General features: G+C 40.0%; 1 protein-coding gene across 1 annotated transcript; it reads left to right on the top strand.

Annotated features, from left to right (window-relative positions):
• MSANTD1 (Myb/SANT DNA binding domain containing 1) lies at positions 1–25,557 on the top strand. Its single transcript, XM_032987376.1, has 3 exons — positions 1–407; positions 8,992–9,276; positions 24,505–25,557. Exons 1-3 carry the CDS (start codon positions 154–156, stop codon positions 24,743–24,745), a joined length of 780 nt encoding a protein of 259 aa, XP_032843267.1. The 5' UTR covers positions 1–153; the 3' UTR covers positions 24,746–25,557.

The following is a 25,557-nucleotide window of genomic DNA, read 5'->3' as shown; positions in this document are numbered from 1 at the left end:
CAAGCTTCAAGCTGTTGCAAAAAGGTTTCATATGTTCTGTTGTCATTCAAATTCTTTATCCACATATGCATGTCTTGCACTACAAAAAACCTAAACTAAAAACTCAATCTATATTAAGTGTCCTCTTTTAAAACCCTTTTAGGTCAGTCAGCAATGGCTGCAGCAGAAATTCCCAGTTACATTGTCTCTTCTCAGACTGAGAAACACAGGAGGGCCAGAAACTGGACTGATGCAGAAATGAGAGGTTTAATGCTGGTTTGGGAAGAATTTTTTGATGAGCTGAAACAAACTAAAAGGAATGCCAAAGTTTATGAGAAAATGGCTAACAAACTCTTTGAAATGACTGGAGAAATTCGCCACGGAGAGGAAATAAAGATAAAAATTACAAATATGACATTCCAGTACAGGTAAGCTTCAGTTAATTCTTTTTATTTTAAGAGATTTTAGCAGGGACAACGCAGTGATTTTTGCCTTTCAGAAAGAAGTCTCCTAGAGGAAATCTGTCGATAAAAGATTAAAGATTGTTCCTATCGCTTTTAAAATTCTCTCTTGCCAGTGCTGTTACGTCATTGTTAATTTTTTTCCCCCATTTCATGTCAAACTCCGGGACAACTTTGTTTCTTTATAATTAGCTAGCGTTGTTATGATGCAGAGGGATGGAAATGTATTTAGTGGGGAAAGAGATTTATTTTTTTCTCTCTTTGCTGAGGGGACTGATTGTGTTAGCTTGGCAGCAGTTCCTTGCAGTGAAACTCCTGCAGTTTGAAGTGGCCAGTGAGAATCGGTATTGTGAGGCAAAGTTTTAAAAAAACCCCCACAGAATAATATTGGGGGGGGCTGAAGCTCCTAGATGTTGGTTTTGTGAGTTGAAGGGTTACATTTCACAGGGCCAAGAATAATTGAATGTCTCATTACTGAGTGACACACATTGCTATAATTATAAGCAGCAGCAGCGAAAGAACTATTATATCTGCAGAGAGAGAATCAATGTGCACCGTCAATACTGCTCCAAGGGAGTCGGGGGGAGGGTGGAGGTGTCTACAAGGGGATGATAAAGAACAGGCAGTGTCAGTCAGGAGGGGAAGTTGGCTTTAGAAAATGTGAGGCATTTGTGCATTTGTTGTTTGCAGGGGAAAAAAAATAATTAGAATTTAGCAGAAATATTTGCATATATTTTTTCTTTCTTTTTTTTTTTTTTTAAATTCTTATCTCTGTGAGGCACAAACTGCCTCATACTGGAAATCCTGAGTGGTGATTTTAGCTATGTGCTTGTAATGCAAGAAAATAAAATATGTGACTTTTATTTAATCTCTCCTCAAAGCTCGTATTAATAATAAAAAAGGTTATTACAGCAGGCAACCATGTTAAAACTGCTCGCTTTTCTGTAAGGCACCCTTACTGTGTTTAATGCAGAGACTACTCATCGAATAGAAAACTAGCGAAAATCCTGTAAACCCCTTAACTTTGAATGTCCTTCTACATTTGTATGATCCACAAACAAAATCTTCACCATCATTTCCCATAATATTAAACTTGATGTTTTGTAGCAAATGCAAATGGCTCCAAAATGTTTTACTAACCCTGCTGTAATCCTTACAATTTTCTTCACCCAGTCTGTAGATGAGAAAGCTGGAAGTAAGATACATTTTTGCCCAGCATCACCCAGCAATTCACACTCGGATGCAGATTTAGAAGTCGAGAGTTGTTGGCTACCAGGCCTTTGCTTAGTCTGCTAAATCTGCAGTCCTCCCTGCTGAGAAATACATCTCGCGGCACTGAGATTTTACAGGTGTCTAGCAACACTGCATGATATTTAAGTGCCGTAATTGCCAAGTGAAATAGGTTATTTCTGTCAGCCTTTGTTCTAAATTTTCAGCGTTGTCATCAATCACAGTCTCAGTTTTTCTAATTAATGTTTTTACTTTAAAGTTGCATTGGGGTAGGGGAAGAAATAAAATCACTCACATACATGCACTGTATGTGTGTGTGGGAAGCTGCACTTTTAAAAAAAATTCTTCTTATGTTTCTGTGAACTTCTAAGATTGCTTCTGTTGCTTGTTGTCATTCTGCTTTTCTATTTTGCAGTGCCATTGCAGCTCCCTGCTTATTGATTAAGATGCTAATTTAGGAGAGTTAGAAAACTGCCTTGCACTGTCACGGTGCTGTTTCATTTTGTACTCTTGAATATGAAATGCATCTTTCTTATTGTTTGTTCTTGCCCAAAGCACGCCTGTGTGCTTTGCTTTCAAGGCAAGGTGGTAGAGAGAACAGGGACAAACAAAAGCTATGACTTACAATTTCTAGTTTTCTGGGTACTTTCTGTTGGTGTATGATGTAGGACACGTTGTGATGAAACTGTAAATGGTATGAGTTGTTATCGACTGCTGGCTTTGCTGTGAGGCTGCTGAGTTTTAATCCACATTTTGGTGCCTGCAGGATACCTGAGGAAGATGCTTTACCTCACTGTATTTCTGGGCACCACTGCTGCGTTGTGGCATACACTGAAAAAGAATATCCTGAGAGTGGAATAATGCTCTGTTTGAGATAATATTTTGTAATGATTACGTAGGGTTAGTAAGCATGACATGGGAGAACGTAGCACCAGCAGCAGGAACAAGGGGGTGTTGTGTTGGGTGTTTTGTACCCAACTAGTTATTTCTTCCCACCACTTCAGGATTCTTTACTTTTTCAGGCAACTGTTTACCATGTTGCAAAGGTGCTGTGCTCTCTAGTCTTGCTTTAATAGTCAGAAATGAACTGGGTTAGAATTTTTAATCAGATCGTATTATTATTTAGCTATGTGCCACAATGTCAAAAAGGAGAATAACATTTCTGCCCTACGAAATGCTATACATACATATATGCATGTATACATACATGTATATTTTTTTTTCTATGAAAGGAAAAGCAGTGCTTGAATATTTCTAGTAATCCTTTTAACCAAGTTCAGTGTTGAAAGTGTTATCACTGGCACGTCTTATCTTGGAACATCTCTTGAAACAGATATTAAGGATCTGAAACATTAAAGGTTCTAAAATATAAAGCATTGAACACGTTTATAATGGTGCTTTCCAGTTTGAGGATCCCATAGCATTTTAAGATGCAGTTCTATAAACATTATTTTACTTATTTTGCTCAGTGAAAGCCATTACTCATTGTTCAGGAGTCAGACAAACATATACATAGGGGAGCAGCATTTCTTAGCCAGTAATTATTGCAGTTGCTGTAGATAATGCAGCTACGCGTGCGCTTACGGTGGCACAGAGCTCAGTATGGGCTCACAGCCCGAGGAGTCACCCTGGTTCTGGGTACGTTTGGATCCTACGTGGAATTTTGTGCTGCCAGATTGAATTAGTTCAGGTGTAGTTCAGTGTGTGTGAGCATCTGGCACAAAAGCAATTCTAGGGTGATTGTATCCCATTTCTCCAAATCTGAGATAAAAACGTGATTCAGATGTTTCAGTGCCATTATATAAATGTTTGGTGTCATTATTTCCTCCTTGAATTCTTGTGTTTCTTTCTGACTGTCCTATATTCCAACAAGGTGACAAGAGAATGAGAAGATGTTTAAAAAACACAATTAGGCTGAGATGTGGAAAACCTTCTTTATTAAAAGAAATGGAAAAGTTTGTGACTTGCTTGGAAAGAAGGCAAAGACATATAAAGGAGCTTGAGGTGCATAAAAATACACAGTACTATTTTTCAGAGTATAAAGGAGATACTTCTTTTGCCATAGTACAAGAAGTTATTTATTGGAATTGCAAGGCAAGAAATGTAAGACTAGTTAAAGTCATATAAATTTGTATTACACTGCATAATAAGCATGTGGAACTCATTACCACTGAAAAGCATTGACACCAAGAGAGCGGTAGGTTGGTTTATTATTATTTTTTTAAACACTAATGATTAGATTTATTAAATAAAAATACAGACGCTGTTTATCTTAAGATTAGATAGACTTCTAAAAGACAGTGGGTTGTGGGATATCACTAGCTGCTGATGAAGAAGTAAGCAAGTGTCTTTGTGGGCGAATGTGCTCCCAAAACCTGTCCATCAAAGTGATTCTTGAAGTATTTAGCACTGACCTGTGTCAGAAGCAAGGCACCGGGACGATGGGCTGACTCGGAGCGGTTCCTGTATTCCTCTGTGTTACTGTAGTCCAAGTGCATTTGAAGGAAACTATTAGGGAAGAACATGCCATGACCTGAAGTAATTCTTACTGGAGTCTCAGTATATTAAGGGACTATTTCATCCACCGTGGAAATTGTCTGGGTGGAAGATTCTGCAGAGCACCATAGGTGTAAGGAAGATTTTTTTCTGCAGGTGCATTTGAGTAAAATTCTGCTTTTAGGAATTGCTGTAGAATCTGAAGTATCTGCTGTGGGTAGATCAGTCACCAGGTTTTTCATGTCCAATTTTAAAGATACCTGTGTGGTGAGCTGCCTGAGTCTCCCTATTTATCCGTGTTGGAAGGAGGAAGGGCTGAGTCAAGCCTGCTGGAATTCAGCGTTAAGCTTTCTGATGTGCTGGTCATCAAAAGTTTTGCTGAGATTAGCATGCCAGCTCTTGCAGTTTAGCATCACTTAGGGCATGTGCTGAATTCTTTCTATTATGTAGGCTGCTTGGGGCATTCAGTGCATATGAACCTGTAAACAGTCCTTCTAAAAGAAAACACTGTCCTGTCACTGCTAATGTGCTGATCGTAATGTTTAACAGTGTGCTGTATCGCTGTATCTGTTCTTACAGTATTTCCACTGATATAATACACACTGGCTTGTAAAAAAGAAGCAGAGTTTGTAAAGCTTGCACAGTGGTCCACAGTTTTGACTGATTCCTTATGATGTTTAAAAATAAGAACTGTGTGAATGCAAATTTATTATTTTCAAAAACATCACCCTCCCCAAAGCTGAGAAAACAGGATGCAGCTGTTGCTTTTTGATTTGAATCACAGTCAATTAATGTTAATGATTGGTAAATTTTAATCAGTCTCATGATTTGAATAAAAGATTAGTCTAATTTTTTATTTTCATGTGTACATGATAGCAATTAAATATTGTTGCTTGTGTAATCCATTGCTATACTCTATGACATTAAGCAACTGGAATATTTGACCTCTGCTAAAGCAAATGATAAAATATAAGTGCAGCCAAATTACTGCAGAAAGTTAAATTTGAATATTTTACCATCTTTCTCTTTAATTTCAATAATTTATAGCAGATGCACAACTTAGTACTGTACTTTCATACTTCTTTCTTTTCCTCACCATCGATTGGTTTGTGAGCAGTTGGTATTTATTATTTATTTTGAAAGCTTTTCTCAGAAACCCCAGGAGATGGATCTTGTATCCATTCCTTAAGGCAAGTAGTATTATCAAATACTGTAATAATAATAAAAAAGCAATAGTGTTTTGAGCAAAGACTAGGAAAAAAAGGCAAGTTATACATTGCTTGCTTTTTACTGACTAAATAATGATTTCAAAAACTCTTTAGAACATAATATTGTAATAATTTTATTTTAGAAGGTGGATTAATAGGCACTGAGAACAAAGTCTGAAGAAAGGTCAACGGCAGCACAAATTACGCAACTGCTGTCTTAGTCCATTCAGTGGAGCATTTTGGCAGTAGGATCTCAAAACACATGAATTTATTCACTTCTCTGCAATAAGATAAGCAATCACCTTTCAGATTAATTGGGTTGACGATGTTTTTCATACATCAGATATTTGTCCACTGGCAACTGGACTTTGATCCCTGAGTTTCTGAGGTTCATTCTCAGTTGCCCCTACTCTCAGCTGGATTTTAATAGAGCCTCATGAAACAGCAACAGGTCTAGAGAAACTCAGCATGAATTTATTTTGCAAGCTCTGCTGACATTCTCGCTTACTGCTCTTTCTTACCTAATTTTTCTGCCTGGCTTGCTCACTCAGGCAGTGATTTGCCCAGTTTTGAAGTGTTGAATGTTTAGCTCATATTCCTCTCTCATTTCTGAACTATTGCATCCCAGCCTTATTATTGCCCCATTTTCTTTTTAACATCTTCATTTTTCTTTAAAACAAACTAACAAACCAAAATGCAGAGAAACAAAACAAACAAAAACCCCTAACTTTGTATTTTGGATGCAACTAAGACCTGTTGCAATGAGTTACAGTAATGACTTACAGCAGTAAATTAATCTTTGTTTTAGACTTAAGTTCTCCCAGGGTTATGCTTACCTTGATGCAAGCAAAAACTCTCAGCTCTCTCACTAATTTTCTGGACTTCAGTCAGTTGTAGAAAAAAAGATTTAAAAATCAGTGAATCCTGAAACTTGGCATTAGTATTACAGAGTTAGTTATCTGATTTATTTTTACCAGAAGGCTAAACCATCACCACTATTCCAGTGAATTTTCTTCCTGTTTACCTCCACTTGCAGCGTTCTTACTTCTATTCCAAAGGAGTGATGCTCCCTTCCCACTTCTCATTTATCCATTTATTTCATCAGTTTTTCTTTATGTATGAGCCAGACTCCATACAGGTAGATGGTTGCTGCTGGTGCTGCTTTTAAGCTAACATAGTTCTCTTAACTACCTCCTGGTAGTAATCCCTTCTTTTTTTAGCCCAGAGCTATGGTAAGCAGCCAGAAGTGGAAGAATTAGTACCTGTTCAATGCATCCACAGCCAAAGAAAGACCTGGTTTTATATAGCTGCAACTCTACAGCTGTTTGGGCAAATAATAATGGCTCTTCTTTCAAAATCATGATAGTTTTGTAAAAAAATTAGATCTGGGTACACAGCTGAGCTCAAACATAAACCCCAAGGTACTGACCTACTTGGGCAAAATACCTACTCCTGAAAACTTTTCATACAATCCTGGAATGATTTGGCTTGGCAAGACCTTTAAAGGTCATGTAGCCCAACCCCCCTGCCATGAGCAGGCACACCTTCCACCAGACCAGGGTGCTCCCAGCCCCGTCCAACCTGGCCTTGAACCTTTCCAGGGAGGGGGCAGCCACAGTTGCTCTGGGCACCCTGTGCCAGTGTCTCACCACCCTCATCATAAAAAATTTCTATCTTATATCTAGTTTAAATCTATCCTCTTTCTTTAAAACCATTTCCCCTTGTCCTGTTGCTACAGGGCCTGCTAAAAAGGCTGTCCCCATCTTTCTTTTAAGCCACCTTTAAGTATTGAAAGGCTGCAGTAACGTTGCCCCAGAGCCTTCTCTTCTTCAGGCCCCAGTGAATGCATTGCAGTGAGCAGCTGAGGATGGTAATGTTTTAAACCCTGTTGCTTTAATATATTGGGGGTTTCCACATGGGCAAATGTGGAATGTATACTTGGCTAGTAGCTTATAGTGGTTTAATTGGTATGTTTTTCATGCAAATGGGCTAAACAATTGAACTAAAAATAATCAATACCAAGAAATGGTTGCTGTCAGCCCTGTATTTAGCTATTTTGCATCTGTGCTGGACGGATATTCATGTATCCGTAGGTTGTGCTAGATATTCTCTGACTATGAAATTGCAGCAGTAGGTTGTGAAACATGTATGAAATTAAAATTTTGAATGCATAGAGGGCATAAAAATACGGACGGCTGTGGAGGCTTTGCTATGCAGCACTATGATGTGCATTTCTAAATAGCTGGAAAAGCTCATCAGACCTTGCAAGGACAAGGAAAAAAAGAAGAATCCTTAAATGGCTTTAAAATCTAAGCAAATCTTTCTGCCTTCTTTCCTCACTGGTGGATTTCCCCTTACCCTAGTCTGGGAGCTGTTTAAAAGGAAGAATTTCAAGTTCTCACTTTTAAGTTTGGCACCATTTTTATCATGTTTACATGTTATTTAATTCTATCCTTTGCATGACCGGTGTGGGCAGGATGGATTCTGAGGAGGAAAAACCTGAAAGGCTTCAAGAGAAGGGGGTGGGTCAGGTGTCCAGGAATAGTTTTTATCCTTTTTTCTTCAGTGGAAACCTCTTGCTAGCTGTGAGAATCAGATTTGGTTCAGCTTTTTGTTAATTTGAATGAAATCTGGCTTATGAAAATGGAGCATTTGTCATTGGTCTTGCCTTTCCTGTTGTGTTGCCTTGCTGCATTTTGATTTAGAATAACAAGATCCTAACTGGGAAAGGCAAATAAAAAAAAAGTTTGGGATTTAAGCTGGGTGCTGGATTTTCTTTGAGATATAGAATTCATTTATACACCTCAGGTTTATATTTCTCAGTAAAAGTAAATAAAATAACAGTGCGTTCCAAGTGGAATAGCAGTGAACTTTATGTTAGGGCTGAATAATACATCTCATAATAAGATGTCTGTGAAAGACAAGGTCATGGTTGATAGTCCTTTCACTGTAATGTTTTTGTGCATGCTGTTTATAATGCATTATTTACTGGTTTTGTTGTCATTTTTTTTTTGTAAATTAATGACATTCTATACTTCTTCCTACACTGATCTTTATACTGTAACAGATGAACAGACATCTACATCCCATGGTTCTTACTAGTAGTTTACCTAGGCAATTCAGAATTTTAAGCAATATTAGGAAAAGGATATTAATTATATTGATAACCACTTGTATTGATCATGGAAAATAAATATTCATTCTTCAGTGCATGGAAGGGACAGAGCTGCCCGCAGTTTGGTACAGGCTGTGATGTGTTGCCTGCTCTAGTTGTCAGGGGCTGCTGTCAGATTGGTTAGTCTGGCAGTGTATAAGGGGAAGAAAAATTACTCTGCAACCAACATAGTACTGTTTCCGTTAGAAGTTGTAAATTTTCTGATTTGGATTGAATTTAATTTGGGGTTTACATGCAACTTTTAATCACAGATCAAAACTAGGAAAAGAAATTGAAAGGCTTCATTGGAGATTAAAAGAAAAAAGCGTCTAATTTTACTCTTATTAAAAGTATTTGGTTCAACTCCTAATGTGACCAGAAGAAAAGTTTTGAGATAGAAGATTTGTATGAAGAGTACTTTTATAGGTAAACAGGCTTTAATGTTGTATTCCTTTTCTTACAGGAAATTAAAATGCATGACTGACAGTGAAACTGTTGCACCTGACTGGCCTTACTACAGAACCATTGATAGGATCTTATCCAAAGTGACAGACCACAGTGATGTGAAAATGCATGAAAATCAGCAACCAGGTCCATCTACATCACAGACGGAGGCCTCGCAGTCTCCATCAGCGAAGTCTACACCTCTGTATTTGCCATATAACCAGTTTACATATGAAGGAAGGGAAGAGTGCTTTGAAGATGAACATTCGGAGAGCTCGTCAAGCTTACTTTCTTACAAGCTGAGGTAGCATCTGTTTTTCCCCTTTCTTGTATTTCACAGAGTGAGCTGGATCTGCTATGCAAAGAGGACACCCTAGCACATTTTTCTCTAACAGCTGTTGTATCTTTTCTGTAAATCACAAATGGGAACTGTTCCCCAGTCTCAGCCACTTTGCTGAATTAGGGCATTTCCTTTATTCCTTTGTGAGAGACTAGAAGGGAGTAGGAGAACTGGGAAAAAAGTTGTATAGTATTGCCAAAACTCAGCATGCGTGTCACTGCTCACATGAGGTAGAGTGTTTATAATAGGAGTATAGGCATGTTCGAGAGAGTCCTGCAGTACAATCAGAGATATAACATACTGCTTTGATAATTTTTGGCTTGCTCTAGTTTTGCTTTTGGTATGAGTATGAAATTTCTCTGGCTTCAGTGTTGTGGTTTGGGCCTGATCGGCAACCAACCCCCGCAGCTAATCACCCTCCCTTCCCCCTCCCCACCTGGGAATGGGGGAGGGGATTAGAGGGGTGAAGGGAGACTCGCAGGCTGAGATAAGAACAGTTTAATAATGGCAATAAAATGAAAACAATAACGATGATGGGGGGAAAACAAAAAGAAATATATAAACAGGCAATGTACAGCGTAATTGCTCACCACCCGCTAACCAATATCCAGCCTGTTCCCGGCCAGCGACCCTGAAATACCAAGATCCCGCAATCGCAATCCCGGAAGCGAGAGAGCTCCTTCCTGACCACCCCTCCTCTATACAGTGAGCATGACGTGCCATGATATGGAATATTTCACTGGCCAGTTAGGGTCAGGTGCTGTGGCCGTGCTCCCTCACTGCTCCCTGTGCCCTTGCGCACGGGCAGGACATGGGGAGTTGGAGAGTCCTTGAAGTCTCGGTAGCAGCTGAAAACATCAGTGTGCTATCAGGATTTTTCCCATACCAAACCCAAAGCTAAATCCAAAACACAGCACTCATCTGTTGGAGAATGGCTCAGAGACAAGGGTCCTGAGCCCACCAAGCAATTGTATGATCAGAGCCTGCTCTAGCTGCTGATGCTGGGCCTCACTAGGGTTTGCCTGCAGCTGCTCGCAGCTGCTGATACATGAAGAATGTCAAGGACGCTTCAGCCCTGTGTACCGTGGTGTGTCGAAAACAGGTTAAGGGGAATTAGGAATAGTGGTCTGAGAAACCTAGTGTTATGGTAACGGTGGTCTGAGAAACATTGTGTTATGGTACTGTTGTGTATTGAAAACAAGTCAAGAGGAATCAGAAATAGTGGCATGAGAAACTTAGTGTTATGAGAAGCTTGTGCTGTAAGCTAGCTGCAAGTAGGTGGACCGTGCGAATATGACCTTTAGAGTTTAAGCCAATCAGCTAGTGACTAGTAGGCATAATAATTATCATTGTCTGTATAAATATATGTACCCTGGACCAATACAAGGACACACGGTGATTGATGCTCTATCTCCCACACTGAACCCATCTCGGCGTGTCGTTCGTCCGCGGCTCTGCAAGATGGCGCCCGAACAGGGACCTGCATAGAAGAATAACACAGACGGAGCGGCGGACCCGGAGGAAACAGCAACGACCGAGGAATTCGAGAACGGACCCAGAGAAACACCAAATACAGCAGCGTCCAGGGTCCACGAGCTGAGACGGAGAGGCGCTGGCCCCGGCAGCCCAGGGAGAATACGCGGAGAGAAGCCGGCGGAACCGGCCCCGGAGAGCGGAGGCGGAGCGGCCCCGAGAGCGGAAGTGAGTGGCCCCGGAAGCGGAAAGGCACCGGAACTGACGCGGTAAGGAGCTGACTGCGGCAGCCACGGGAGCAGACATGAAGGGACGCCACAGGCGCACGCTGAGCGGCCCCGGGGGCGGACGCGAAGGGGCGCTGGAGGTGAGCGCAGGGTGGCCCCGGAAGCGGAAGCAGGGAGGCGCCGGAAGCTGACGCGGAAAGGCGCTGCATACAGCGGCGGCAGAAACAAACGCGGGGAAACATCAGATACAGCAGCGCCTAGCCGATCAAGAACGATCGGACAGTGGGCCTCCGACGGGTCGTTCCGAGGACCTAAACCGAGATAGAGGGTCACTCTCCGCAAGGGCTGCTGGCAAGCGCTGCAACTGGTGCCTTAGTCACGGAGCATCAGCAACATATCAAAGTAAGGGGGTAATTTTTTAGTGCCTTAAACAGGGAGCACAGGCCGGCGGGAGTATTTTTAGTGCCTTAAACAGGGAGCACAGGCCGGCGGGAGTATTTTTAGTGCCTTAAACAGGGAGCACAGGCCGGCGGGAGTATTTTTAGTGCCTTAAACAGGGAGCACAGGCCGGCGGGAGTATTTTTAGTGCCTTAAACAGGGAGCACAGGCCGGCGGGAGTATATTTTTGTGCCTTAAACAGGGAGCACAAGCCAGCGGGAGTATTTTTTTTTGCCTTAATCAGGGAGCAAAGGGCCGACGGTGCCTTAATCAGGGGTGGATTGGCAGTAACGGTACTGTGCCTTATCCAGGGAGCACAGGACCGGAGGTGCCTTAACCAAGGAGCACCAGGTTGACGAGATGGAACAAGAGGTAGCCCTGGATTTATTACAGCGCTTTTTAGAAAAGCGGGGAGTGGACTGTATAAAATCACTCGCGGGTTTAGTAGCATTAGGACGGGTCAAAGGATGTTTTCAAGATCCTAATTCTCTTTTTGATGTCGAGGAGTGGAGACAATTAGGTGATATTTTATGGGATATGGTAATAGACGAGGATAAAGCTGCAAGGAAAATGATGAAACCATGGCGGGAGGTGGTGAATAATAGTAAGCGGTATCAGCTTGAAAAGAACCTTGCAGCTGTGGCAACTACAAAGTTGGGGGGGGAAAGTTTCACAATTACCCCAGATAGTGAGGCATCCGGATCTATGCTTTTTGACAGTGATCGTATTCCTGTACCATCAACAGGAGGGCCAGTTACAGTTAATGTGAATAGGGAAAGTCCGGAGGCCAGCTCCCCCCCCACACCTTGGAGGCGGAGGGGTGGAGGGACGATGGCCCCTCGCTAATATTTAGCCAACAGGAGTGGCGCAAAGTAGGTGATTTATTGTGGGACGAGACTATCACTGGAGGCAATAAAGGCAGTGAAGCACGACAGCAAGGGGTGGTCTGGCGAACGATCGTAAAAGCCCTGAGGGAGATGCCAGCAGAAAAGAAAGTAGCTGCTGCTGCTATGGCGGCTGTCGGCGCTGTACCATCTCCGCCGGTCCCTGCCGAAACCAACCGTCCGTCCCGATTAGCCACCTTCTTTGAGGTTAATCAGCAGCTCCACTGTATTAAGGGCATGTCACCAAGTATTCCTGTTTGCTCCACCACGCAAGAAGCCGCAGAGAAATCAGGCGGCGCGGGGGTACCGGGGGGAGCGGCGTGCCACCATAAACTCTGCCCGCCCCCCCCCCTTCGGATGGTTCCGCCCCTGACAGAGCGTCAGCGTCTGACTCGGAGAGAAAAGCGGCGGCTCTGTCCGAATTAAAGCACCAGGGTCACACATCGGTAAGGGACAGGGACAAAGTCCAAGAACTTGAAAGAAAATTACAGAAGTTGAGCTACAGAACAGAACTCTGCATTTACAATTACAAGAAGAGGAAGCGCTGCCGGCAGCCCCACCACACCCACTCCCATCACCTTTATCAGAACCAGCTCCGCTTTTAGCTCAGTCCCGATGGAGCGGGGTGATTCGTGATGCCTTGTTAAAAGGGGACAGGCATGCTGCTGGAACGTTGGCCTGCACAGTAGTGACAACGAATGGGGGACACCTGGGAACTCAAGATCACAAGATTCTCCTCAGGGCGTTTGGACACTCCTTACGAACTTTAGAACTCTGAACTATCATTGTATGTTGCTCAACATCAACACTGGTATCAAAAACTTGTTCATGTAGTATCAGGTTCATTGTATGGTGTTTCAACATCGACACTGGTATCAAAAACTTGTTCATGTAGTATCAGATTCATTGTATGTTGTGGGTTCATTTCAATGTTTAGAACGTACTGTGGTGAAACCTGTACGACATTCTGTATTGCATACTCTGTTGTTACAATTGCTGACACTTTTAAAACTGTAAGGATGGTTTTCTTGCTACATAAGACTGCATAAGATTGGAACATGGACTGACAGACTGGTTACGAGACTTGGGAATTTGGAAAATGGACTGATGATGGTTGTAAATCTACAAAACTTGGAAATTACTGGGTGGCTGAAAGCTTTATTGATGCATAGACTGGCAATGCTGATTGTCATTATGATTGTCATGATGGTATTGGGGTCTGTGTGGAAATGTTTTCTGAATGCTATGATTCAAACGTTAAAAGGAGTGTGGATTGTCCAAAAAAGAAAAAGGGGGAAAACTTGGTAGGAATTTTTTTTTGGGGGGGGATCAGGGTTATGCACTGATCCTACAGGGTTTGGACAATCCAGGCTGGGTCTCTGATCAGAAAACTGCCACGTGGTAATCCTGCCCTTGAGGTCACCTGGAAGGGCAAGAAGGAGGAAGTCAATCTAGTGCTTCCTTCCTGTTTGAATGCCTGGATGCACTAACCACAAAGTAGATTTAGTTTGTTCCCGCGTGCTGACGATGCAGACCTATCACAGCACTTCTGGGTGCGTGATAAGTGCCTTTAGCCAATAGATTGTAAGCTTGCATGCCTAAGTTGTGCCTTGTCATGTATTAAGAAAATCTTTGAACGAGCGTTAGCGCAGGCTCTGCTCATACAAAAAGAAAAAGGGGGAATTGTTGGAGAATGGCTCAGAGACAAGGGTCCTGAGCCCACCGAGCAATTGTATGATCAGAGCCTGCTCTAGCTGCTGATGCTGGGCCTCACTAGGGTTTGCCTGCAGCTGCTCGCAGCTGCTGATACAGGAGGAATGTCAAGGACGCTTCAGCCCTGTGTACCATGGTGTGTCGAAAACAGGTTAAGGGGAATTAGGAATAGTGGTCTGAGAAACCTAGTGTTATGGTAACGGTGGTCTGAGAAACATTGTGTTACGGTACTGTTGTGTATTGAAAACAAGTCAAGAGGAATTAGAAATAGTAGCATGAGAAACTTAGTGTTATGAGAAGCTTGTGCTGTAAGCTAGCTGCAAGTAGGTGGACCGTGCGAATGCGACCTTTAGAGCTTAAGCCAATCAGCTAGTGACTAGTAGGCATAATAATTATCATTGTCTGTATAAATATATGTACCCTGGACCAATAAAGGACACACGGTGATTGATGCTCTATCCTCCACACTGAACCCGTCTCGGCGTGTCGTTCGTCCGCGGCTCCGCACTCATCTAGTCCCTGAAAAGGAATATTAACTCTATTTCAGCCCAAACTAAGACATTCAGCTATTATTAAAATGGTGAAATGATGCAAACTAAATATTTCTTTGGACACTGAAAATGCTACTCATGCAGTTTGAAAGTACATTGCAACATTTTAAATACAACTGAGAATGTCATTTTTTAGAAGTAAATGCTAGTTTGAGAATGCAAACGTGTTTCCTTTTTTGATAAGATTGGAGTTCTCTGGAAAGCAGTGTTTTAACAAAAGGCAGGGTTGTACACTTGATACAAATTTTAGACTTTACGGGTCTCATTTTTCATCCAGAGTGGTGTGAAATAAGAGTTGATTACAGTTTTCTGGCAGGAAAAAAAGTTGATCCTAGAGATCCTTATCATGAGTCTGTGAGGCTTTAACTGTAACAGTAAAATTATGTCAGTCATGAAACTGAGAAGGTGTTGAGCTGGAAGAAGAACCAACCTAACAAGTTGGGATTATTGCTTCCAGGTCTACTCTTGGATGAATAAAACTAGAGTAAATTCATTCAGTCGATTTCAGCAAATAGCCCTTGAATAGCTGATTATTTTTTAAAAGGTTGTTTTTTTTTTTTGGGGGGGGGGGGGCGGGGAGGGGAGGGGGGTGGTTTGGCAACGGAATATATATTAGGGTGTATCATTCTTGAACTGTAGCAACCTTTTTGTTCACAAACAATGTTTTGTTTCATCCTACTTCATAGAATCATAGAATGGTTTGAGTTGGAAGGGACCTTAAAGACCATCTAGTTCCCACCCCCCTGCCATGGGCAGGGACACCTTCCACCAGACCAGGGTGCTCCCAGCCCCATCCAACCTGGCCTTGAACCCTTCCAGGGAGGGGGCAGCCACAGCTGCTCTGGGCACCCTGTGCCAGTGCCTCACCACCCTCACAGGGAAGAGTTTCATCCTTACAGCTAATCTAAATTTACCCTCTTTCAGTTTAAAACCGTTACCCCTTGTCCTATCCTTACACCCCCTAATCAAGATTCCCTCCCCATCTTTCCTGTACCCCCTTTCAGTACTGGAAGGCCACTATAAGGTCTCCCCAGAGCCTTCTCTTCTCCAGGCTGAACAACCCCAACTCTCTCAGCCTGGCTTCATGTGCTCCAGCCTCCTGATCATCATATAAGATATGCCTGATACACCATCTATCTTGATTTTAGGATATGCAAACTTTCGGATCACCTTTCTGATGCAATAACTTTTTTCCCAGTTCACAATTTGATTTCCAATAATATTATTTAATATTTAATTAAAGGTCACTTTTCCACAAACGTGAGATAAAGTTTATTCACTAAACTATTTGATAACATCAGACTTCTTAAAAATGCCAGATGTTAAGTTTCTTCAGCTTAGGGACAACTGCAGGACAACACAGATTTTGTACTCTAGGTGACTGGTAGGGGAGGACAAAGGCCACCACATTAGGTTTGATTACAGGGTGTAGACAAGCCATCACAGAAGTCAAGCTAATCAACCACAAATGTGTATCTTGTATGTGGACTCCCACTCTCATGTAGATGCTTTCATTTACAGCTAAAGTGGACTTAAGCCACTCTAACTGTATTATTTCCATAGTGATAAGATCTGGAAAATTTAGGATATAATGCATTTTAGCCAGCTTCAGGTTCAGTGTTTTTTTTACTTTGTCCAAGGTAACCTTTTTTAGTAAAAAATGTTTTAACTTTACTGGCCAGTTTAGAAATTGCAGGTCATATAAATCTAGCCTTTAATGGCACATGCGAGTCTGTATGGCAGGTAATGACTCTTTGTCCTTGCAGTAGGTCAGGCTGCAGTGCTGCTCTTGCCTACTAAGGTTCACTGTGCAACTGGGTTTGGGAGCTGGAGGGAGGGGTAGGTCAGCTATCAGTGTGGTAGGACCTCCACAATACGTTGTTCCCTAAGTTATGAATGCAGCCGTGCTCTCACAATCGCTACTGTAAAAGAATTTTGTGCAATATAATATTATGCATGCCATTTAACAGCAAGATATATACATATTAAAGCATTTATTGTTACTGTTAAAATATAGTTCTGCTGTGTTCATAAAAAAGGAAGGTTGAGCAGTAGATACCACTTGAAAGATTAATAGAACGTTTCAGGTGAGCATTGTGATTGGATGAAAAATCAGAAAGCCCTTGTGATATTAATGGGACATGGATCTGGAAGGAGGAAAAGTAGTATTCCAGTAGTCATAGAGGATTTTGAAAAACTTGTACAGCTTTGACCTGCTTGGTTTAGCCTGATAAATGAGAGAAGAGTAGGGAACCCTTTTTGGCCAGAAGGAAATACAGCGCTTGCTAATGATATCAGAGGGGTTAAAATAATCTAGAACTGCTATGATAAGACAAGGAAGATAATTCTTTTAGAGTTACTAATGGAAAATTATGAACTGAGAAGCAATTTTCAGCTTAAGTAATTAGTGTGTCATCCTGTATTTGAAAAACACTTTGAAACAGCTAACAAGAGAGAAAATAATTAGCATACAAAATTTGGGTCCATCTCGGCTTTTTTGTAAATGCCCTTGCCTCTAAATGGTACACAGTTGATCTAACAGATTGAAAAAAGGAACTAAAGCCATTACTGGGATTTGAAATTAAAAGAACCTTTCAGGTCCTCAGTTTCCCACTCAATTCATGTACTTTATGGCTATGCAAAGCTATTCTTCTGAAACATATTTTGAAAAATATACACAGATATCTATTTGTAAACTATAGATGCATTTTACAGCTATATATTTTACAACTGTAGATTCCTTATTTTTCTCTGAGTCAGACTATACACAGATCAGTCAAGTGTGCAAAGTAAGCTTATGCTATGGGATTTTTTCTTCAGTGATAAATCATAATGTTATGGCAACAATGGATAGTGAAAAAACCTCATACAGAAACTTTTTTAAAGTCAGCTTTTAAACTTCTGAAAACTTTACTGTTTTTCCCTTAAATGCTCATACACAGCTTTTGAGTGTCAGCTTTGTATTTTCCACAGTATCCTTGAACATAGCAGCAGGCTATTTGGCTATATAAATTGCAACTGAAAAAAAAAATTATTGAATTTAATGTTTAGCTTTCAAGATAGAGAAAAATGTCAAGATTTATACTTCAATCAGTATATATATAGTCTCAAGCTAACAATAGTTGAGGCTGGATTCCTTCACATTTTATTTGATATTCTTTGATTTTGTGTCCTTCTTACAAGAAACAAATTTTGCTAGTTAGTGATAATAGAATTAATGTGGGATAAAATTAATTTTTATTTTTGTTGCAATTGGCAGATGAGAAAAACATTTGTAATCCCGATTTCCCTTTAATGGGGTGCCTGCTATTTGTTTGGAATTGTTCTAACACTGCTCTTGGGCTTCACAAAGCTTGCATTATACTGCAAAGTCCATAAAACATAGAACAACAAATAGTTCTGTTATGGTCAAATGATACAATGTAATGTGGTGGAGTCTTCTACTGCAGCTTAAAGTTTTAAAATCAGAATTCCTGACACCACTATAAATCACTTTTAATCTTATTGAAAATAATGTTTTTTCACCTTGTGGATGAATTTATAGTCTTTATTTTCATTGTTAAGGTAATGACAACATAATTATACAGACTGTAAATGTGGTTCAGACTTCATCTGTTCTGCCTTTTCTATTGTATTGAAAATAGGGGTGAAAGAGTTACTTTCACAGATCAATAGACCATAATAATACCACCATATCATCTAGTTAACATTCTTGTTAAATACCATCCATGTGTTTGAATTCACTTATTCTGGTGTGGAGCCCAGATATGTTATGGAGAGGGCTCTGGGACCTGCTTCTCTTCAGCAGAGGACTACTCCACTTAGGAGCATGTTGTCTCTGTTGTGCTCCACTTCATTGTTTCTATGATTTGTTTGACTTTTGGAAATTTTTTACTGGATATCCAGTCTAGATCTGATATATTCAGAAGATGGAAAAATTACTCTTCCATACAGGGATCTGTTCAGTGATTAATACCTTGCTTAAGCCAGTGTCTTGTTTCTAATGTGAATATAGTGAGTTAAACTTTCAGATGTTACTTCTATTTATCTTTCTTTTCACTGTATTGGAGACCCTTTTAGTATTTTTTACTTTTTGCCTTAAGGTAGTTGTGTACCATGGTCATACCATCTTTGGTATTCTTTAATTTTGAAATGCAAATTAAATACTTTGGTGCAGAAGGTTTGCACACGAAGAAAGAGTAAGAATTGGTAGCATGAATTAACCAAGATATGAACTGTTTAATAGAAGTGCATTAAAACTTGGTGAGGATGCTATTTCAGGAAATAACAGTTTTGGCAAAGCCTTTAATTTTTCTAAAATTATGCCATGCCTATTTAAAATCTGAATGGGCAGCATCTACAAAGAAGTTAGAGCTCTAGGCTATGTGCATTATGTAGTGCATCTTAACTCATTATGCAGACTTGTTATCATAGCAAGATGCTTTGCCCAGGCTCTAAGCCATTTTTGTGGTTCATTTCTACACTTCACTTCAAGGATGAGTCTCATTAATTCCTGAATGCGTTTAGCTGTATTTGAATGAACTTATTTTACTAGAAGATCCAGGTTACCTGATCCTCGGTTCTCAAACTCTGAAGATCTTTGTGCCATCTATAATATTAATATTACTTATTTCCAGATCATTGTTATTTATTTTCCAAAACGATAGGGGTTATGGAGGACTACTCAGATTTGTACATAGCTAAAAAAGCACAAACAAGCCAGAAACAGGTATTAGCTGTTGAAAGCCATACATTCCAGAAATCGATGGTACTGTAGACCCATTTGCTATGAAGTAGTCAGAAAGGAAATACTGTTTTTATGGTTTTGTGAAGGTAATACATTTTTGTAAATTACTCTTTGTATTCAACACCTTCTTCATTAATTATTCACACACAACCCTGAAGTGAACCTTACTGGATGAGTGTAAGCAATCAATCAAGGAACTTTTAATTGAACAGGGAATTAAATCGATCTTCGATAGGTAGACAGCAAATGCATTTGAGACTTGCCTAATATCTTGCCTAATTGTATCTGGAAGTTTTGTTTTGTTGCTCCTGGTCCCCAGTATGCACTGTCATTTCTGCTCAGACTCCTAGATGAGAGGGAATATTTTCTTTCCCTTGGTTTGCTTCCTTTGAATGCTACTTGTCTGTTTTATAGTGTGGAAATAGCTTTGCAAGGTTCTGCTTGGAACACGGTCCTAATGCCAGAGTTCTTCCACACTTTGTTTGTGCGGTCAGAGGAATACCAGTGTCAGTTCTCTTGGAGGCTCCATGCTGTAGGCACTGGAGGCCCAAGAGTATCAGCAGATTGTATTGGAGGTCCTGGATTTCCTAGACTCCTCTTCCCTCCAGATCTCAAAATTTATTTTCAGAGACTAGGCCTGGCAAAGAGTGGAGATGCTACTTTAGCAGAGGCTGTGGATGCTGTCAGGATCTGTTGCACCCCTGTTGTCACAGAGGTGTTGGCTGCACAGGAATGCAACATGGAGAATCAGCAACAGGAACCGATTGGTGTTTGCTACAGCAAACATTGAACATTTCTTATTTTTGTGCCTACAGATTGCCAAACTAGGCATACTCCTAGCTGGAAATATTTGAGAATACTGATGCTAGTGGGTTACTCAGTGCTGAACATCTATTCCTATCCTTGTTTTCCTCCTGACTTTCTGTTATAAAAAGATATTGACACTGGAGAGGTCTCTCTGGTGTGCTACCTAGGAGACCTAGAACTTCTCAAGAAAGATGGCTCAGTATCTGAGGAAACACTTCAATATTCAAATAACTCCTTCAGGAATCACTGGACATTTTACATTGTTTCATGTTGCTGAGGGTTCTTTACTTGTAAATTAGATTCTTTGGATCCTTCTTTTGTAGACCCCTTCTCAAGAGCTCTCCTTCAAGAGCTATTCTGCACGAAGAGAGGATTGTAAATTCCAAGTCATTGCTGTGGACCTGTAAGTGATCATAAAACCCTCTCACTGACAGTCACTATGGCTGGAGAGAAAAGGAGATTGGGAACACCACCAAAGCTGGGGGTGTCTGAAACAAATACTTATTTTCAATGAAGGCTGTCTAATTACTAAGTTGTGTTTGTTAATTGTAAACAAACACAGAAGGTACTTAGGATACCTTGAAGAATCCTTGTGCCCTGGCTTTTGGGTGGACTTCTCTGTGCTGAAACCTGATTTTGAGCAAGCACTTGTCAGCAAGTACTTGCTCAGTTATTAGCAGACTGCAGATACTGCAGATACAGTTCCCTAGGTAGCTGCCGTCAACACCACCAGATATTTTGCCTCTCTTTTCTTTCAGGAGCTGCACAAGACAGTTACTGTCTTGGACATGTGGTTATATGTCTTACAGGTTTCTGGTGGACCACATTTGTTTAACTGAAAAACAGATAAAATCCTGTATAGAATCTATGAAAACACTTCAAAGATTTTTTTCTTCTCTTAAAAATAAGACTTATTTTAGATCTTTAAATCCAGATCACTCCATCTCCTTTTAAAATTTTTTTTCGTCTCAATTGAAACTGAAAACCAAATGGCAGCCACAATTACCAAGAAAGTCATGTAATACTCAGTGCAGCTCAGTACCATTGACATGCCTCAGATTTTCTCTCAATCCTTATTAATGACCATTCTCACCAGGCCTTCAATAAGACACAAGCCCTCCTGTGGCTCTAGGAGCCAGTTCTTACTTGTTTCAGATGAGAGGTCTTACCCTGGCTACTTTCTTGTACTGTGTAGGGAAGAGGAGAGAGATCCATTGTATTTCCAATATTTAAATCCTCTGTGAAGACAAGTTTAAATTCAAAAGGTGACTTTGGCTAAAATAATACCATCGTTTCAGAAAGTTTCTTGCCCTGCCTACCAGAAAGCATTCATTCTTTGTGAATGTGAGGGCAGTGATGGGAACCTTGGAATAACAGATTCAGTGTTTTCCTCAGACTGCTATAGGCCTTTTCCAGTTGCTTGACCTCTTTGAGAACCATATTTCAAATCATTCCAGCCCTTAGAGTTAATGGGGACAAACCAAATTTCCTGTCAGCCAAGAACTTGCAGCATTGTCTGGCTGTGATAATCTCAGTGATCAGCTGCAAGCTTGACCCACAGTTTGAGCAGAGCAGTATGTATTTATTTTATGCACATTTTTTTGATGCCCCAAATCAAATATGATACATAGAATCTGCAAAGGTGATTTTATTTTGTATACCTTCCAAAGTTTTGTTTAGCATAAAGATGATGACTTCTCCTTTCCCTTATCATCATCATCATAGCAGTGTAATGGTGATAAAGGCCTTTGAATTTTACAGGTAACTTTAAATTATTGGATAATCTGAAAGCTAGTGGTCTTTGTTCACCATGTTAGTGTACATTTATAAAGGAAGATTGTTCTTTCTTACCTGTGCGCAGGGGGATAGCACACTCAAATGACTAAACAGGACTCAAACAGTTTCCCTCAAGACCAATTCTATTTTTTTTTCTCTAAGATTTTAATAGCATTTAATTTGATCCACTTGTTTCTTTTCATAGAGCTCACCCTTTTTGGGTCATTGCACTCTTAACTGTCAAGGGGCTTGTGTCTTTTTGTTACATTTGCATCAAGTCTTTCAGGTGCTTAGGATTGTTTCTTTTTCTTGCTGAAAGATCTGAATGTCACAGTCACTGTTGCACAAAGCCTGTCAAGTAGGATAAGAACATGAATGAAATTATGATACAAATCTGCCACAGCTGGGTGACCTCCCTCCCCACTCTCCTTCATCACATTAATAAACACACATTCCTCCAGAGTTCACATTATCCTTATTCGAGGATGTCTTGAAATCTGCAAGGTGTCGACATGGCATACTACTCACAACTGTGCTACCTCATTATTGCATTTCACCTAGAAATGATACTGCATTTGGCAGAACACGACTGAGATTTCTGTTTGTGTGAAGGGACTTCAAGACCCATCATCAGATAACTTTGATGTTGTAACTCCAGTCTGAAGTTACAAAATGTGCGAACGAACATGTGGACTATCACTTTAAGTTAGAAAAAAAGTTATCCAGATGTGACTGGAGGTTTTTAAGATGTTAGTACATTTACACATTTGCCTTCTACTTGCCTTTCTTCCTCCTTCACAATTCAGCATGCTTCTTTCTTAGGTCACAGGTTAAGAGAACGAGATCTATGTGTGTGTCTTCTGACTTGTATGCTGTGTAGGCTGGTTTTGAATTAATGTGTTGCCCCAAACCAGGACAACCATGTGAACTATCTACCTTGAGAGCACTGTCTTTATTGCTAGGTTTATATCTTTCTTCCAAAACAGAAACTCAGCATGATGTAGTATAGAGAAAATTCTTAAAATATTACCCAGATTGCACATGGCAGTTCTACAGATTTCAGATGAGGATGTACAATTTGGTACATGCTTGTCTAACTTTTATACATTGAGAGAGCTTAGAGGCATTCTGCTAGGGGAACTTAAACATGAGTGGATATATAGACAGACTTGGATTTGGCAATCTGGTGTTCTCTAGGGGCTACAAATACTTTTTATGAATTTCAGAAGAACTTGGTTTTTAATCCAAATAGCAATTGATTACTATAGTGAATACAGAGTCTTGCCTTTATATTATGGTGAAAACAAAACTATAGGTAGAGGGTTATAGCGTGCTTGAAATGTCTGTTAAAAGGTTAGGAGTTTGAAAGGAAGAATGGTTTGTTGCTAGCTATGCTACTCAATAAAACTTATAATTAAACTAAATATGAGAAGGTAGCCAAAGTATCCTGCGTTTGTGACAAATACATTTTATTAGAAGAAGAAATTTTAAAGTGCAACTGGCAAATGCCTCTAAAACCAGATATGAACTGTGATCAATCATGGAATCTTTTGTGTTGGAAAAGACCGTTAAGATCACTGAGTCCAACTATTAACCTAACACTGCCAAGTCCACCACTAAGCCATGTTCCTAAGTGCCACGTCTACACATCTTTTAAATACCTCCAGGGATGGTGACTCAGCCACTTCTCTGGGCAGCCTGTTCCAGTGCTTGACAACACTTTCAGTGAAGAAATTTTTCCTACTATACAATCTAAACCTCCCCTGGTGCAACTTGAGGCTGTTTCCTCTTATCTTGTTACTTGGGAAAGGAGACCAACACCCACCTCACTACAACTTCCTTTCAGGTATGAGTAGCCATGAGCAGCCAGTTTCTCCAGGAGAACACTCTGGGAAATGGTGTCAAAGGCTTTACTAAAGTCTAGGTAGACAACACCCACAGCCTTTCTCTCACCCATTAAGAAAAAAGGGAATCTTGTAATCCATATTCTGCTAAACTTGTATGTTGTTTATAATGTTTTGTGATGGAATATATAAATGAGTGGGTCACTGCAACTGCTGCGTCTCAGTGCAAGGGCAAAACCTCAGACTAGTATTCTGTAGTGGGACCAGCCTTACTAATGAGATGCTTTAAAAAACAAGATGTAACAACACCACACACAACAGTGCAGAGCTTTCTCTGGACGGGATGGTTACTGCAGCTTTGAAATTGAAATTTTAATGGCCAGATGAGTAATAGGTCTCTCCCAACACATTTATAAGTTCAATATGTGAGAAATGTCAAGATTAGGAAAAAAAAGGAAAATATGTTTGGTATCCTGCAGTGGAAATTCTTATTAAAAACAATGACAGTTAAAAACCTTTTTTTTCCTTACGGTCTGTACCACTATGCAATAATACAGTAAATACTTATGTTTTGGCATGAATTTGAGTGGGAATTTATTGGAGAAAACAAAGGGGTTTAAAAATAGGACTAGGTTGTAGCTTGGCCAAGAATGTAGTATAGAATTTTAGGATCTAACAGGTTTTTTTTTTTATAAATACGATTTTAATTGTTAACAAATATTCACATTTCAGAGCTGAAGAAAGACCAGTTAAGAAAAGAAAAATGCAAAGCTGCAGCTTCCAAAAGAAGAAGCTAAAATTAATGGAGGCCATGTTGGAAGAACAAAAGAAGTTGAGTAGAGCTATGGAAGAAACCTGTAGAGAAGTGCGCAGGATTCTGGATCAGCAAAACATCATTCAAGTTCAAAGCTTACAATTACAGGAGAGAATGATGAATCTACTGGAGAAAATGATCTCCAAATCTAATGTGTAGTTTCCTTCGTGAATGCCTTCGAGATTACTGTTGGTATTATAGATATCCCTTTATTGCACACCATATGTGTGTCTGTTGCCCTATTCCCAGGTTTTCCATGGAAATTAAAACTTCAGTGTAACTTTAGTTAAGCAAAGAGAACAGATAATGCAGGGTGAAAGCTATCCAGTATGATAAAATTAGTGCAATATATGCCTAAATTGAATTATTTTTGTATGGAACGGTTAAGGGATGAATAGCTTTGGGAAATTCAGTACTATTTATGCCTACGTCAGGTATTGTTTTATAAACAGTGGTTTTGCATATTGCTTCACATCAAGGACTGTAGCTTAACCTGTTGTAGGAGAATGAAATGGTTCATTCCTAAACATGGTAATGGCATCTTGACTTTGCTGATGATCAAACCCTGTTTTGAAACATATACCGTGATTGTACAAGTGAACTATGGTTCTTGTGAAGAGCTAGTTGGGACCATGAGATACATAATTTTAAACTCCATGCCTGATATGAATAGTACTCTAAAGTATTAGGGTAAAAAAAAAGCTATTCAAATACAATTTTGATATAAAAAGAAAACCCTCCAAACCACCTTACTATATACTGAAAACTAAAATGTATAGAAGATACTTGAAGTTGCTTTTGATATTAAATGTTTAATTTTTTTCATTATTAACTGGAATCTGTTGACTTAATGAACAACCAGCAATGAAAACTCTCATTTATTCTCTATCACAAAAGAAAAATATTGTACTGTGTATATATACATATATATATGTATAATCTATCAAATGAAATAAAGAAAAAGAAGAAAC

Source organism: Tyto alba, unplaced genomic scaffold (genome assembly GCF_018691265.1).
Source record: "Tyto alba isolate M040663 unplaced genomic scaffold, T.alba_DEE_v4.0 Super-Scaffold_6, whole genome shotgun sequence".
NCBI classification, from domain to species: Eukaryota; Metazoa; Chordata; class Aves; order Strigiformes; family Tytonidae; genus Tyto; species Tyto alba.
Note: the sequence above shows the minus strand (reverse complement) of the source record. Positions and strands in the feature narration are given on the sequence as shown.